Raw genomic sequence first — 13,569 nt, 5'->3', positions numbered from 1 at the left:
CCTCTCTTTCTCTGGCAAGCACACACACCCTCTGACAATGAAAAAACAAAAGCAATTATTTTCACATACAATCAAGGGATTGGGTGGCAATCTCCTTTTTCTGGACCTTGCATTCTTTCAGCTACTGCTTAGCTTTCTCCTTTCCTTCACCAAACTAGGCAGTGTGAGTGTCATTTTCGCTTCCATCAGGGGAAAGATGTGCGTATTGAGCATCTCTATTTTGTAAAGTATACATTCCTGAAAACCTGAAAGTCAGTTATCCAAAAGTTGAATATTAAGTTTATGTGTTATATTATTTCTATTCCCAAGGAGATGAGAAATGTACTTTAAATGTCTAATTGTGATTCTTGGAGGTACCGCCAATCATAAACAACATGAAAATTTTCTTGTCCCTTATCTTTAAAATAGCATGCAATGGGGGCTGGCAGGAGGCGTGGTGGTTGAGGTGCTAGACTCCCATATGGCCAACCATGGTCCGAGTCCTGGACCTAGCGGCTTGCTTTCTCACTTCTCTTTCTCTCTCTGGCTGAATTTTTAAAAGTCATATTAAATAAAATAATTCTTTAACAAAATAAAATAGCATGCAAGAATGTATTAGGTACTTGAATTCATATGAGTGAAATTTCCCACTTGGTAGTCCTATGGTGTATGTCTCTGTCTCCTTCCAAGAGAGATCAAGGACTGGGTAGATTGTGAGATGACCTGAAAAGGGTATGTATGTTTTGCACAGAGGCAAGCAAGCTCTAAGCCTCAGGACTCTGGTACTCTTTGAGGCTTAGGGGATGGGCAGATACATCTGGTATCCTGCCTGGATCAGCATTTGTACAGACACAAATAACTACCCACATATAAACGCCCTTTCCTACCAGGTTTGTCCTCCCGCTGATCATGATTGGCATATAGTCCACCTTGTGTTACCTTGAAATCATAATTAATCCTTGACAGCCAAATACTTCTGTAAGATAGCCCACAATCCTATCTTTACCTTCTTACCTCTTCCTCACTCTTCAAGGCACTACAGACTTTCACTGCTCTAAAACTTCCTTGGCAAAGATCACCCATAATCCTAATTGCAGTCAGGTGATGCTATTAGATCTTAATCTACTCAATCTTTCCCTGGTATCTGACACTATTGGCCAATTCTTTTTTTATATCCTTTGCCATTATGACACTAATTTTCCTCCTGTATCTCTGACCATTTCCAGAGGTCATTCTTTTATTTTTTTAAAGAATTATTTATTTAACTTTATTTATTCATTCATTTATTTTTTATTTGATGAGAGAGAGGCACAGAGAGAAAGTGGGAAAGTAAGCCACCAGGTCTGGGACTCAAACTGTGGTCAGCCACGTGGGAGTGTCCAGCGCCTTAACCACCATGCCACCCGCTGGTACCCCTGGAGGTCATTCTTTTTTTTTTTTTTTTTGAGAGGTTTTCGCTATAGGGGGCGTGTGGTCACCAGACAGACAGAGAGAGACATAGAGACAGAAAGCGAGAAATCACCCCCCCGGGGGATGGTCACGCCGCAATCCCTTCTCCTGCATTCTCCTCTTGGGATCTTGGGCAGGCATGGATACGCGCCTGACGTGAGTTCTAAGCCACCGAGTCTGGGATGCGAACCACGGTCGACTACGTGGGAATCCAGCGACATAGCCATTATGCTAACTGCTGGTTCCCCCCCCCAGGTCATTCTTAACTCCCCTTTTCCCATTACTGTCTCCCTACTATCTGATGAATCACCAAATCCTGTTGATTCTACACATTTTCCATTTCCCAACTCCATCCTCTCTTCTCCATCCTGTTACTCTCTTACTATATTGCCTTCCCCTGGCAAGAACTACAGGCTTATTCTTGATGTGCCTTCCCTAATTTCTTGCTAAAGTTGGTCTGTTATTGCAGTAGCCTCTCTGAAATGTATTTCTCCATGCTGTCTCTAGGTTTGTGTAATTGATTAAATTGCATGCTAATCATCTGTTTATACAAGTCTATAAGCTTCATGAGTCTGTGAACTCCTCCAGGGCAGCAACTAAGATTTATCCCATTAGAATATTGTCTTGGGCCTTGGACAGGGTGGCAAGTAAGGGATGTATTTCCCCAGACACTCAACAATGAGGTTGCTTTTCCGTTGCGTGGCCAACTGCTCAAATCGAGGTGGTTCCCCAATTCCAGGACAATAGCAGTAGGAATGGGCCTCTCTTAAAGTTGAAAACAAAACAAAACAAAACGGGGATTCTCATCTCATTTCACCCCGGCCCTGGCCCTGAAAGGCTTTCCTTTTGCTCTTCTCCAAGCCCTGTCTAGGGAGGCGGATGTTCTGAAGCGCTCTTGGCGGCTCTATCCACCAATTCTGCGTCTTCAATGGGTGCTACGTTACCCTGGTGACGAAAGATGCCCTTCGTTTTAGGACTTCTTTCCTCCAATTCGGTCTGGGAGGTAGCACAGCAGGGAAAGTGTGAGAGTCACTTTAGACGGGAAGGAACAAGGCTCCAAGGCTTCGAAGAATGGCCGAGGCCGACGCACACCAGACGCTGGAGAGCAACACTCCTAGCCAAGCCTGGGTTTCCCCTTACCCCCGCCTCCTCGGCTAAGCTCGACCCACTGTAGGGCGGGACCTCCCACCTCAACCAATTCTGGGGGCCGAACCCTGGCGGTTTGTACTCTTTCTTTCCAATGAGAAAAAAAGGAAGCATCTTGGCTCCAATGACCAATCCGAGGAGGCGGCGCCTGGTTGTCAGGCAGGTTTGTAAGAGTTCGGGCCAATTGGAGACGCAGACACCGCTCGACCCGGGCGCAGCGCGCAGGCGGTGGCGGAGAGACGCCGAGCGGGCCGAGTGCGGCCGAGCAAAGCCGGAGCCGGAGCGGGGCCGCAGGAGCCGGGCCGGGTCCGGCCCGGCCGAGATGCCCTATAAACTGAAGAAGGAAAAGGTGAGCGTGGTGCTTTCCCCGGCGCCTCCGCCCTGGGGCCTGCGCGGAGCCCTGGGAGGGGCCCGAGCCAGGCCCGGGACAGCCCCAGACTGACCCTCCCGTCCGGCCCCCGCAGGACTCCGGGGGCCAGCCCTCCGCCCCCGCGGCTGGCAGCACCCTCAACCAGTGCCGCAGCTGGGACAGCTCCTCCACCTTGTGCGGGACAGATTTCCCCCACGTAGACCTTCCTCCCTTCCTCCCTCCTTATAGCCCCAGCTTAGGGTAGCCTCCTCCCTCCAGATCTGCCCGGCTTCCAGGTCACTCCCTTGCTTTTTCGCCCTCCGCCCCACCCCCGTCCCCGATCCCTCACTGGTTTGGGACAGCCCCTCTTCTGAGAATGCAACCTCCTTAGAATTGTCCCCTCCCCCGCCCTGCGCAGCCCCTTCCCTCCTCTCACGCTCCTGGGACGGCCTCTCCACAGTCCCTACCAGCCCCTTCTCCCTCCATGCCAAGCCCCCTGACCTAGAACAGCACTCTTTCTTTCTCCTCCACCCGAATCTGGCCTAGGCCCCTCCCTCTAGTTCTTCTTCACGCTCAAACTTAGAAACCAGGACTCAGTCCTTCCTTCTGTTAATGGAACCTCATGTCCATGCTGGAAGAGACCTCTGAGCACATGCACTGCACTGCAATCCCTAGAGGTACAGCTGAGGAGACCGAGGCCCTGACCAAGGAAGAGACTTGTCCAAGGTCACACAGCCTGCTGGAGGCCCAGCTCCAATAGCAGGTCTCCTGACTTAAAAGCCTCTTCTGTACCAGAGCCCTCCTAACGGGCATCATTGCTCTCAGGTTCATCTTAGACCAGTTATTTTTCCTCCTCTGAGCAGGCTCCTCCCCTTATGCCTAATCCTAGGATAACCTTTGCATTTTTCCTTTTTTTTTAATTGCACCAGTGTTGGATATCTGCTTTTCCTGAGCCACACTATCCTGAAATCAGGAATTTGTCCTGCGGTCACATTAGTTTTCCTTCTTACACAGCAGGCCAGCCACCTCTGGACATCTGTGCCTTTGTCATGCTGTCCTGACACAGACCATTCCTTGATGTTGCCTTCCTTTACCTTCCTCTTCTGCCTCCATACCGCCTTCCCCGGTTCCCCATCCCTGCCTTTTTCTACCCTCTGTTTCCTGCTGTTGCTGAGGTCTGACTCAGAGGTGTGGTTCCTTTGAGGTAGGGATTCACACAGAGGATGCTAGGATACCAGTTCCAGGCTCCTCCAGCTTCTCTCCTGGGGCTGGCCCCTCATGGTGGGGTCATGACTCTGACTCTGGCCTGGTGTTTTCTGGTCTCCCACTTGATGACCCCAGTGGTATAGTGCCTTCATTCGTCTTCTGATTGGCAGATTACTGGCCTCTGACCTTCTCAGTCAAACTTTACTCTGGGGCTGTTGATATTTGCCAGGCAGCTCTGATGGTAGGTTGTCCCCATCATCTCTCAGGGCCTGAGGTTCTGAGGATAGGATTGATGATGGTGTGCCAGACGCTGAATTTTTTGGGGTGCTGAGCTGGGCAAGGTTGTGTGTCCCCTCTGGGCCCTTTGGGGAGTGGGCATGCTGAAGGGGTTTTGGCAGCTCAGCTGTAGACAAAACACCCACAGGTCAGCTTGGGGCCAAGGAGGGTAGAGTTCAGGGGCTGCCGGGGAGGTCCCTTCTCTGCAGTTTTCAGTCTGATGGACCAGATACTGTCCCATCCGCAGAGAGCCTTTGCCTACTAGATGATTAAGAAGATGAGAAATTCTTGATTTGACTTGCTCAGATCATGGGTATTTAAATGTTGGGTTGGGAAAAGGTGTTGGAAGGATTGGAGTGCATGAAACCAGGCATAACTCTTCTATAAGGCTTAACTTTCTTTTTTTTTCTTTCATGCTTGGAGTGTTTTTCAAGCTGCTGAGTCTGGGACTCAAACCATGCAGTCAGTCATGTGGGATCCATTCACCTTAACCACTATGTCACTGACTGCCCCAAGGCTTACCTTTTTGCTTTTGCTTTTTGGCTCCATTTGGCCTCCTTCAATGATTGGCAAGTTCAGAGGGGGAGTGAGGTGACAGTGTGACTGAGGTGCCTGGATGGGGTGAGGGTCCAGAGAGGGGTGGGAGGTAGAAAGTCTATTGCTCATCCATTACCTGTTCCTTTCTCTTTCATGTCTGCTGCTTCCAACCCTGGCCGTCTTGACTGCCTCCTCCCTGAAGCCTTTCCTGAGCCCTCTGTCAAGAGTGAGCTCCTCCCCTGCATTTGCTGACACTTTTTGCATTTGCCCTTATGTGGACAAGTCTTTTATCTCCCCTTGAGACAATAATTAAGTCCCATTTTGGTTTGGTGTCTCTTTTGCACATAGTAGGTGCTTAGTAGAGAGATGCTAAATCAATCTGTTGGTGGGTATGCATCTTCCCTCATCTCTCATCTTCTGCTCTGGGCCCTATCTTTTTGTTCCTCACTGGGGTGTCCCTACTCTTTTTATTTCTTTTTTTTTTTTTTTTTTTTAGAGAGAGAGATTTTTGTTATAGGGTGTGTGTGCTTGCTGTAGAGACAGACAAAAGCGAGAAATCATCCCCCAGTTGGAATGACCACACTGCAATCGTTTTTAGTCTCTTCTTGGGATCTTGGGCTTGCATACACATGTGCCTGGCCTGAGTTTAAGCTGCTGGGTCCGGGACTTGAACCACGGTCGACTACGTGGGAGTCCACTATTGTAACCATTATGCCATGCTGGTCCCCCTCCTGCTTCCTTTTTAAGAAAATTTTGCCAGAGGTAGAAAGTTCCCAGTATAGGGAATGGTCATGCCACATTTCCGTCTTCATTTCTCCATCCCATTGGGATTTTGGATAGGCATGCACACACCTCTGGCATGTTTTTCAAGCTGCCAGGGCCAGGACTCGAACTGTGGAGTCAGCCATTTGGGATTCCGCTGCCTGAACTACCAGGCCATGGAGCCAGTCCCCTCCTACTTTCTTCTTGTTAATAATATTTGTAGCAGTGACCACCAGGACGGTTTTCAGACACTGAGCTAAGGGAAGTGGGTCCTAAGGTTGTTGTCATTTTATAAATGAGGAAACAGGCCTGGAGAGGGTTATATAGCTAGTAAAAGTTGGGCCCCAAACACAGGGCTGGCTCCAAACCTGCTCTTTTATCTACGCATCAGGCAGTGCTTGACTGCTGGGCTGCACAGAAGTTCATGCACTTCACCTGTCGTGCAGGAACCGGGGAGCCGGGGTGGTGGGCCTGGTTCCTCCACGCCTGCTCACACCCACACACCGAGGCAGCTGAATCTCTCTTAGGCACGTTCCCTGAGAGATGTCTGAGGCATTGTGCTACGTGCTGTAGAGTGGGTGGAGGGGTACAAAAAGATTAAGCAGCTTATGATCAAGTAGAGATCAAATATGTTCAAAGGTGGGTCAGCTTTGTCCGAGGGGCGCATGTGTAAGATGCAGTGTGTGCAGTCACCTCAGTGTCGTGTCCTGCCTGCATCCTTCCACATCCTTTTTCTTTCCGCTCCCATGTTCTGAGCCATTGATGATGAGGGGTCAGTGTGGCCAGCCTGGTCAGGAGATGGTGGGAGAGGGCTCATCCCGAAGAAGGAGCTCCTTCCCCTGGGACTGCATGGATCTGCTCCACACCTGCAATGGCTTTCTTCCTCCCCACCCCTAAGAAGCCTTTCCCCCACTCCAGCCCACACAGAACTCTCTTCTCCCTGAAATCCTTTTGCCCCCATAGTCAATCATTTGATTTAACACTTCTCACTGAAGGGGCTTGGCTGCTGTTGAATTGCAGAATCTCAGAGTTGGAAGTGATTTCCAAGATTCTCCAACCCAGTTCTCATTTAGGGCCTCTGTCCCTTTTGCAGCAGGCCTGAGAGGAGGTCACCCAGCCCCTCGAATGCTCTCGGGGTTGGGGAGCTTTCAGCCTCCCCAGGCAGCGGGTTTCTGTGCAACTGTTCTGGGAGAAAATCCCTGCTGGTTTGGAGCCTCCTTCCTGCCCTGCAGCCCGCTGCTCCTGCGCCTCGGGCCCATATGCACAAGTTGCCACGTTAGTCCACATGGCAGCCCTTCATTTGTTAAGATCCATCTTGCTCCCCCACCCCCATGAGCCTCCCTTTCATTGTTAACTGTCCCAGTTCCTGCAGCTGTTGCATTTGGGACATGCTTTTGAATCCACTCCCAGTCAGGGTTGTGATTCCCCCTAAGAAAGACTAGGGTTTGTCCTTGCCCCTCCTGAAGTCTGCTGCTCTCAGCTAAACCAGGTCGTCCTGGAGGGCCCTGTCAGTGCCAAGTGCTCACCCAGGTCTGTTAACTGGATGGAAGGGCACGTGATGGCACCCAGATGATTTGTGTCGAGCTTGCAGTCAGACCTAAATCCCCAAGTCTTTTTCACATTTTCCCCATCCTGTCCCTGTGCGGTTGCTTTTTTTGGCCGAAGTAAAGGAAGAGATTCTGGGCAGGCCAGGGCTCTGAGCCAGCTGCCAAGTTCCCAGGGGAGACTTCAGACTGGCGCTTGCTCTTTGTAACATTTCAGGGCTTTACCACCCTCTCCGTCCCAGTGCTTGTCCACTAGGGCACTATTGGCATTTTGGGTGCGACCATCTATATACTCGCTAACCTCTCAGGGACCTACATTACATGCCAGTAGCACCCTTTTGTCTAGATGCTATTTGTGACATCCAAAAAATGCCTCCAGGTCTTTCCAGATGGCCCTCCCCTTCAGCATGGAAGTCTCTGGCATCCCCCTGGCTACTTTTGCCAGAAGCCTGTCCGAGCAGCTGATTCCCTTAAGCCCTCTCACCCTGGTTCTTACCTGACCAAGGCCCTCCCAGGCCTGACCCATGCACCAGCCTGGTGAGGTGAATGATGACAGAGCATTATCACGTTTGCTTCTTGTGCTGTAGGGACGACTTCCTAACCAGATTCTAAAGTCCTTGGAGGGCCCACAGCTCCTTTTCCCCTATGGCCACGCACAAGGTGGGGTCTGACTGATTGATGAATGAACTGATTGATACAGTTGGACAGAGGATAATTGCAACAGAGATCTAAGGGGTCCAGTTAGACTTCCTTCCCCTGGCGTCTGCTAATCCCACCCCCATCTTCTCCCTTCAGGAGCCCCCCAAGCTTGCCAAAGGCACGGCCAAGCCCAGCAGCTCAAGCAAGGATGGTGGAGGCGAGAACGCCGAGGAGGTAAAGACCGTAGGCACAGCCCTTGTGGTGCAGGGGTCTGCCCTGACTCCTTGAAGCCTAGTGGGGTGAGTGGGTTTCAGGGGCCAGAGGTTACCCTGGCAGAAGGGAAGAGGCTCCCACAGTCTGCGAGGGACCCAGACTTCTGACTCCCTCAGGCAGGCTTTCCCATTGGCCGGCGTAGCCCAGATAAACTCACTAGTCCTTCAGACTCCTCAGAGATTCTTGTGAAAGTCGTTTCTCTGTCTACTAACTGAGTGTTGAAGACTCCTTTTTCTTAGTAATGCAGGCCGGGGTCCAGGGTCCTGGGGAGAAGGGGAAAAGTCCACGAGTTGATGGGTGACAAGTGGCTTAGGCATGGCTGTAGGTGGGGCAGGGGTTTGGGAGTGGCTGGTGTCCCTGTGTCAGGAAGGGCTGGGCCCACTGCCTTTGGTCTCAGTCAGATGGGAGCATGACTGGAGGACAGTGGTGAGCAGAGGTCAGTGCAACTCAGCAATCTGGGGCTGTAAAGCAATAAATGGCAAGGCAGGAGAGCACCAGAGGGTGGAGGGACTTCAGGACGGCCTGAGTGTGGCCAGGAAAGTATAGGTGTGCTCGGTGGGCTGTTTTGGATGGGGAAAGGGTCTGTGAACATGTGGCGTGAACACCCATCCCTCCTTTGCAGCTGCTGATAGTCCTTTCTCTGCCTCCTCCCCCCTGCTCTAAAGTGGTCAGAGGAATGGAGGAGAACACGAAACAAAGGTCTCTGATTCTGGGCATATCTTGTGTTTTTTTTGAGGGAAGAGATTGATTAACAAGTGATTGGGGATATCTCTGGGGTTAGGTTACTCTGGGTGTTTCTCATCCCTGTCACCTCTAAAGAGATCGAAGAGCTTTTTACGTCTGTGACCATCACTTGAGTCGTCAGCAGAAGCAGAATAGATTTTCCCCATTTTATAGACATGGAAGTTGAGGACCATAGAAGAAAAATGACTCCTTCCTCCGCACTTCCTCAGAAGGGTAGACACATCTCCAGGGCAGGCCTTACTACTCGGCATCGTGGCCTTTGTTCCCATCTGTGTCTCTCCTTCCAGGCTGGGAACACTGAGGGAACTGCTGTTGGTACCTTGTATGGCTTCTTCTCCACACCTGTGTGGGCTCTTCCCCCTGCCCCCAGTTTTGCTATAGGGCATGTGTGCTTGCCAGAGAGAGACAGAGAGAGACAGGGAAAGTAAGAAATCACCCCCAAGAGGGCATGGGCCATGCCGCAGTCTGTTCTCCATTTCCTCTTGGGATTTTGGGCATGCATATACATGTGCCCTGCATGTTTTTCAAGCTGCTGGGTCTGGGACTCAGACCACAGTCAGCCATGTGGAATCTAGCCACATTAACCACCATGCCACCAGCTGGCCCCTCATGTATACTCTTTTTTTAATTTAATTATTTAATTTTTCTTATTATTTTTTAAGTTGACTAGAGGAAGACAGAGAGAAAGTGAGAAAGCAAGCAAGTTTGAGTCCCAGTTCCAGGTCTGGGACTGGAACCATTGTTAGCCATGTGGGGGCTCAGCAGCATAACCACCACACTACCTGCCTGCCCTGTGTATACCCATTTTTTTTTTTTTTTGGGGGGGGGAGAGGTTTTTGCTATAGGGCACGCACACTCACCAGAAAGACAGAGAACAGAAAGTGAGAAATCACCCCCTGGGGGGATGGCCAAGCTGCAATCCCTTCTCCATCTCCTGTGTGTACTCATTTTAGAAAAGTTTTTGTTGGGACCAGCAGTTAGCGTAATGGCTATGTTGCTGGACTCCCATGTAGTTGATTGCGGTTTGAAACCCGGACCCGGTGGCTTAAACTCACACCGGGCGTGTGTGCATGTGTGCCCAAGATCTTTAAAAGAGAATTGAGTAGAAGGGGTTGCGGCGTGGCCACCCCCCCTGGGGGGTGATTTCTCGCTTTCTGTCTCTCTGTCTCTCTTGTGAGCCAACACACCCTATAGCAAACACCTCTCCCCACCAAAAAAAAGTTTTTATTGATTTATTCCATGAACAAGAGAGATGGAGAGATAGCACCCCTAATAAGGCCTTGACACCATGATCCACCCTTCGCTTCAGCCAGTGCCAGTTCATAGGCATGTGCCTGGCGTGCTCAGGAAGGTCTCTGGACATGAACTGGGAACCTCCCACATGGCTCAGCCTCATAGTGTTGCGGAGCGTTGCCTTTTACCGCTACGCCACCATCCTCACCTCCCTCCATCCCTGCGCACCTCTGCCCCCCAGCTTGGTTTATAGTGAATGCTTCTGGGCACACACCGTCTGGCTGTCTTCTCTTCAGGAGTGAAGGCATTTGAACTGGCAGCTGACATTCAAAGCAGCACAAGAGACAGAATTTGAAGGAAGAGAAAGGAGGGCCAGTCCGCAGTTGGCAGTTACGGTGGGTGGATCCAGTAGGGCTGACTTTATGGCGGTCAAGTCCTAGCTCAGGAGCTTGAAAACACGACGGGGCGCCTGTGCCCAAAATCCCGAGAGGAGAATGGAGGAGAAAGGGTTGTGGCGTGCCCATCTGGGGGTCGCTTCCCATCTCCCCACACCTTGTCTCTCCGGTGAACACACACACTTTATAGCAAAAAAGAAAAAAAGAAGAGAAAGGAATATGTAGTGGACTGTTCTGACCTTTTGCCTAGTTAACTCCTGGTTCTTTAAAGAAAATACAGGTCATGGCCCTGTTCGGGGCCCTTTTGGCACTCAGTAGCACAGTGGCACCTATGTACAACCGTCATGAAACACTTCCTTGTGAATTCATTGTTGGTCAGCTGACTCGTGTTAGCAGGGGAGCTCCCTGGGGCTCTCGTTCGCTGCCAAAGGGCCTGGCACAGCGGAGGTCCCCAGCATTTGAATGCGTCAGTGAGTAAGTGAACGAGTGAATGAACTAACAAACCGACTTTACTGTGTGGCTGGAAGGAATCTGAGGGTCTAACTCATCTCTCAGATGGGAAGATGAAGGCTTGAACAGGTCGAGAAGTATGCTGAGACCAACTGCCATGACTTGCCCACTGCCTTGGCTGGACCTGCCCAGAGCAGTGGGTCTAGTTCCAGCCCTCTGGGAAAGGAGGGTGTTGTGTTCCCCTGGCCTCTGGTTTGTCAAATGGTGCTGTAGGTTCACTGTCTGAGGCAGCTGCAGGAATTCAGCTGGAAAGGCTGGGGCCAGGCTGCGAGGTGGTGGTCTTTAAAGGCTATTTGGCACAGTCCTTCTCTGGCCCTTGTTCTAGTCCAGGATTTTGGACTCTTTCAGCCAAATTCACTTCGTGTCAGTGTTTGCCAGAGCCCTTCGACTGATCCTAATGATCGTAGCAGCTAACATTTATCTGATGGGACTCTGTATTAGTTTCTAGGGCGGTCGCAGCAAATTGCTACCCACTGGACGGCCTAGAGCAACTGAAATGTGTTCCCTCGTGGGTCTGGAGGCCAGGTGTCTAAAACCAAAGTCCGCAGGGCCATGTCCTTCTGGGGACCGGTGAGGAATCTGTCCATGCCTCGCCTAGCTTCTGCCGCCTTTCCTACTCCTCGGCGTCCTTGCTTTTCAACGCATCCCTTCAGCTTCTGCCTCGGTCTTCATGTGCCACTCTCCCCTACGCCTCTGTCTCTGTCCAAACTTCCCTCTTATAAGGACACCAGGCAGCCCTGTTGGACTTAGGGCTCACTCTAATCCAGCGCGACCTCATTTTAACTTGATTACATCTGCAAAGACCCTGTTTCCAAATAAGGTCACATGCACGGATTCTGGGTGAAGATGGATTTTGGGGGGACACTGTTCAGCCCAGTACACTATGTACCAGGCACTGTGCTAAATATTTGCGTGCATTGTCTCATTTAACCTTTACACCACTCCCCTGAGGTGCGATATCACTGTCCCCTTTTTAACAGATGAAGCCGAGCCCTAGAGATATTAAATAGTTTTCACTCAGAGCTGGCATTCAGCTCCGGTCTGTGAGACTCAGGAGCCAGTTCTCTGTGGTCCTGATGAAGTGACCTGCTGGCTCCAAGGTTCCAGAAGAGAATTACAGAATGGAAAGGGGCCTTGGGAGGTCAAGTGAGATCCCCTGTGACGCTCCTCTACAGGGAAGGGTCTTTTCGTGGTCTGTGTTTGGGGAAAACAGCTCAACGCTGTGGACTCTTCTACTTGCTCTGCCCTGTCCTGGGTACTGGGAGCGGAGGCGGAAGGAGGAAATTATGCCAGTCTCTCCCCACTTCAGCCAGTCCTCCCTGAGGCCAGAGTTATTACCGTGAAATCCTCTTCGGTCTTATCAGTCCTCTACTTAAAAACCTCCCTGGCATCTCACTGCTTGGAAGTTAAAAGCCAAACTCGCGAAGTGTGGCACCCCAGGCCCTTCTCAGCTGGCCCCACCTCATTCTTCTGGCATTCTTCTAGTTTGGCCCACTGAATGTCCTTTTTTTAAAAAAAATAGTTTTTGTTTTTAGGTTTTTTAAAGAATTATTTTATTTGACTCCCTCTCTATATTTGTTTGTTTATATTTTTATATATGTAAATATACATATATATATATACTATATATATATGTATGTATGTATATATGTATATATATCCAGAGAGGGACAGAGGGAGAGAGAGAGAGGGAGAGAGAGAGAGAAAGCAAGCAAGCTACCAGGTCTGGGACTTGAACTGTGATTGGCTATGTGGGAGCCCAGCACCCTTAAGCACCATGCCACCTGCTGGTCCCTTTATAGTTTTTGTTATAGGGCACATATACTCACCAGAGAGAGAGAGAGAGAGAGAAAGTGAGAAATCACCCCTGGGGGAATGGCCACACTGCAGTTTCTCTCCTCCCACTCTCCTCCTGGGGTTTTGGGCACGTATGCACATGTGCCTGGCATGATTTTCAAGCTGCCAGGTCTAGGACTCAGACCACACAGTCAGCCATGTGGGACTCAGCACCTTAACCTCCATGCCACCTGCTGGTCCTCTTCCCTTTTTTTAAAGTTTATTTATTTGTTTTTTCCATGTGTGAGAGAGAGACAGCACCTCTGCAGCCTCAGCCAGCCCCGATCATGGGCATGTGTGTGTCTGGTGTACTCAGAGAGATCTCTGGATGTGAACCCAGAACTACTCCCTGTGGGCCAGCCTCATGGAGCACTGTGTTACCCCTGCACTGCCATCTGACCCCAAAAGGCCCCTTTTGATACGATAAGACCTCTTAAGACTCAAGGTCCTCAGGACAAGCAGTTGGCGTAATGGCTATGTCACTGGACTCCCATGTAGTTGACTGTGGTTCAAGTCCCAGACCCGGTGGCTTAAACTCACACTGGGCGCGTGTGTGTGTGCCCAATATCCCGAGAGGAGAATGGAGAAGGGATTGCTGCATGGCCATCCCCCCTGGGGGGTGATTTCTCGCTTTCTGTCTCTCTGCCTCTGTCTTTCTGGAGAGGGCTCGCGCCCTATAGCAAAAACCTCA

At 50.6% G+C, this 13,569-nt stretch overlaps 1 protein-coding gene across 1 annotated transcript in view; it reads left to right on the top strand.

The window, feature by feature from the left end:
- Positions 1-2,768: 2,768 nt before the first annotated feature.
- PPP2R5D (protein phosphatase 2 regulatory subunit B'delta) overlaps positions 2,769-13,569 on the top strand; it is a 26,467-nt gene continuing 15,666 nt past the window's right edge. The window contains exons 1-2 of the mRNA XM_006148543.2: positions 2,769-2,923; positions 8,044-8,121. Of these exons, the coding sequence (XP_006148605.1) occupies positions 2,897-2,923; positions 8,044-8,121 (105 nt within the window). The 5' untranslated portion in view covers positions 2,769-2,896. The remainder of the gene's footprint in view (positions 2,924-8,043; positions 8,122-13,569) is intronic.

This window comes from Tupaia chinensis, unplaced genomic scaffold (assembly GCF_000334495.1).
Source record: "Tupaia chinensis unplaced genomic scaffold, TupChi_1.0 Scaffold000238_1, whole genome shotgun sequence".
NCBI lineage: Eukaryota > Metazoa > Chordata > Mammalia > Scandentia > Tupaiidae > Tupaia > Tupaia belangeri.
This window is presented reverse-complemented; position numbering and strand designations above follow the sequence as displayed.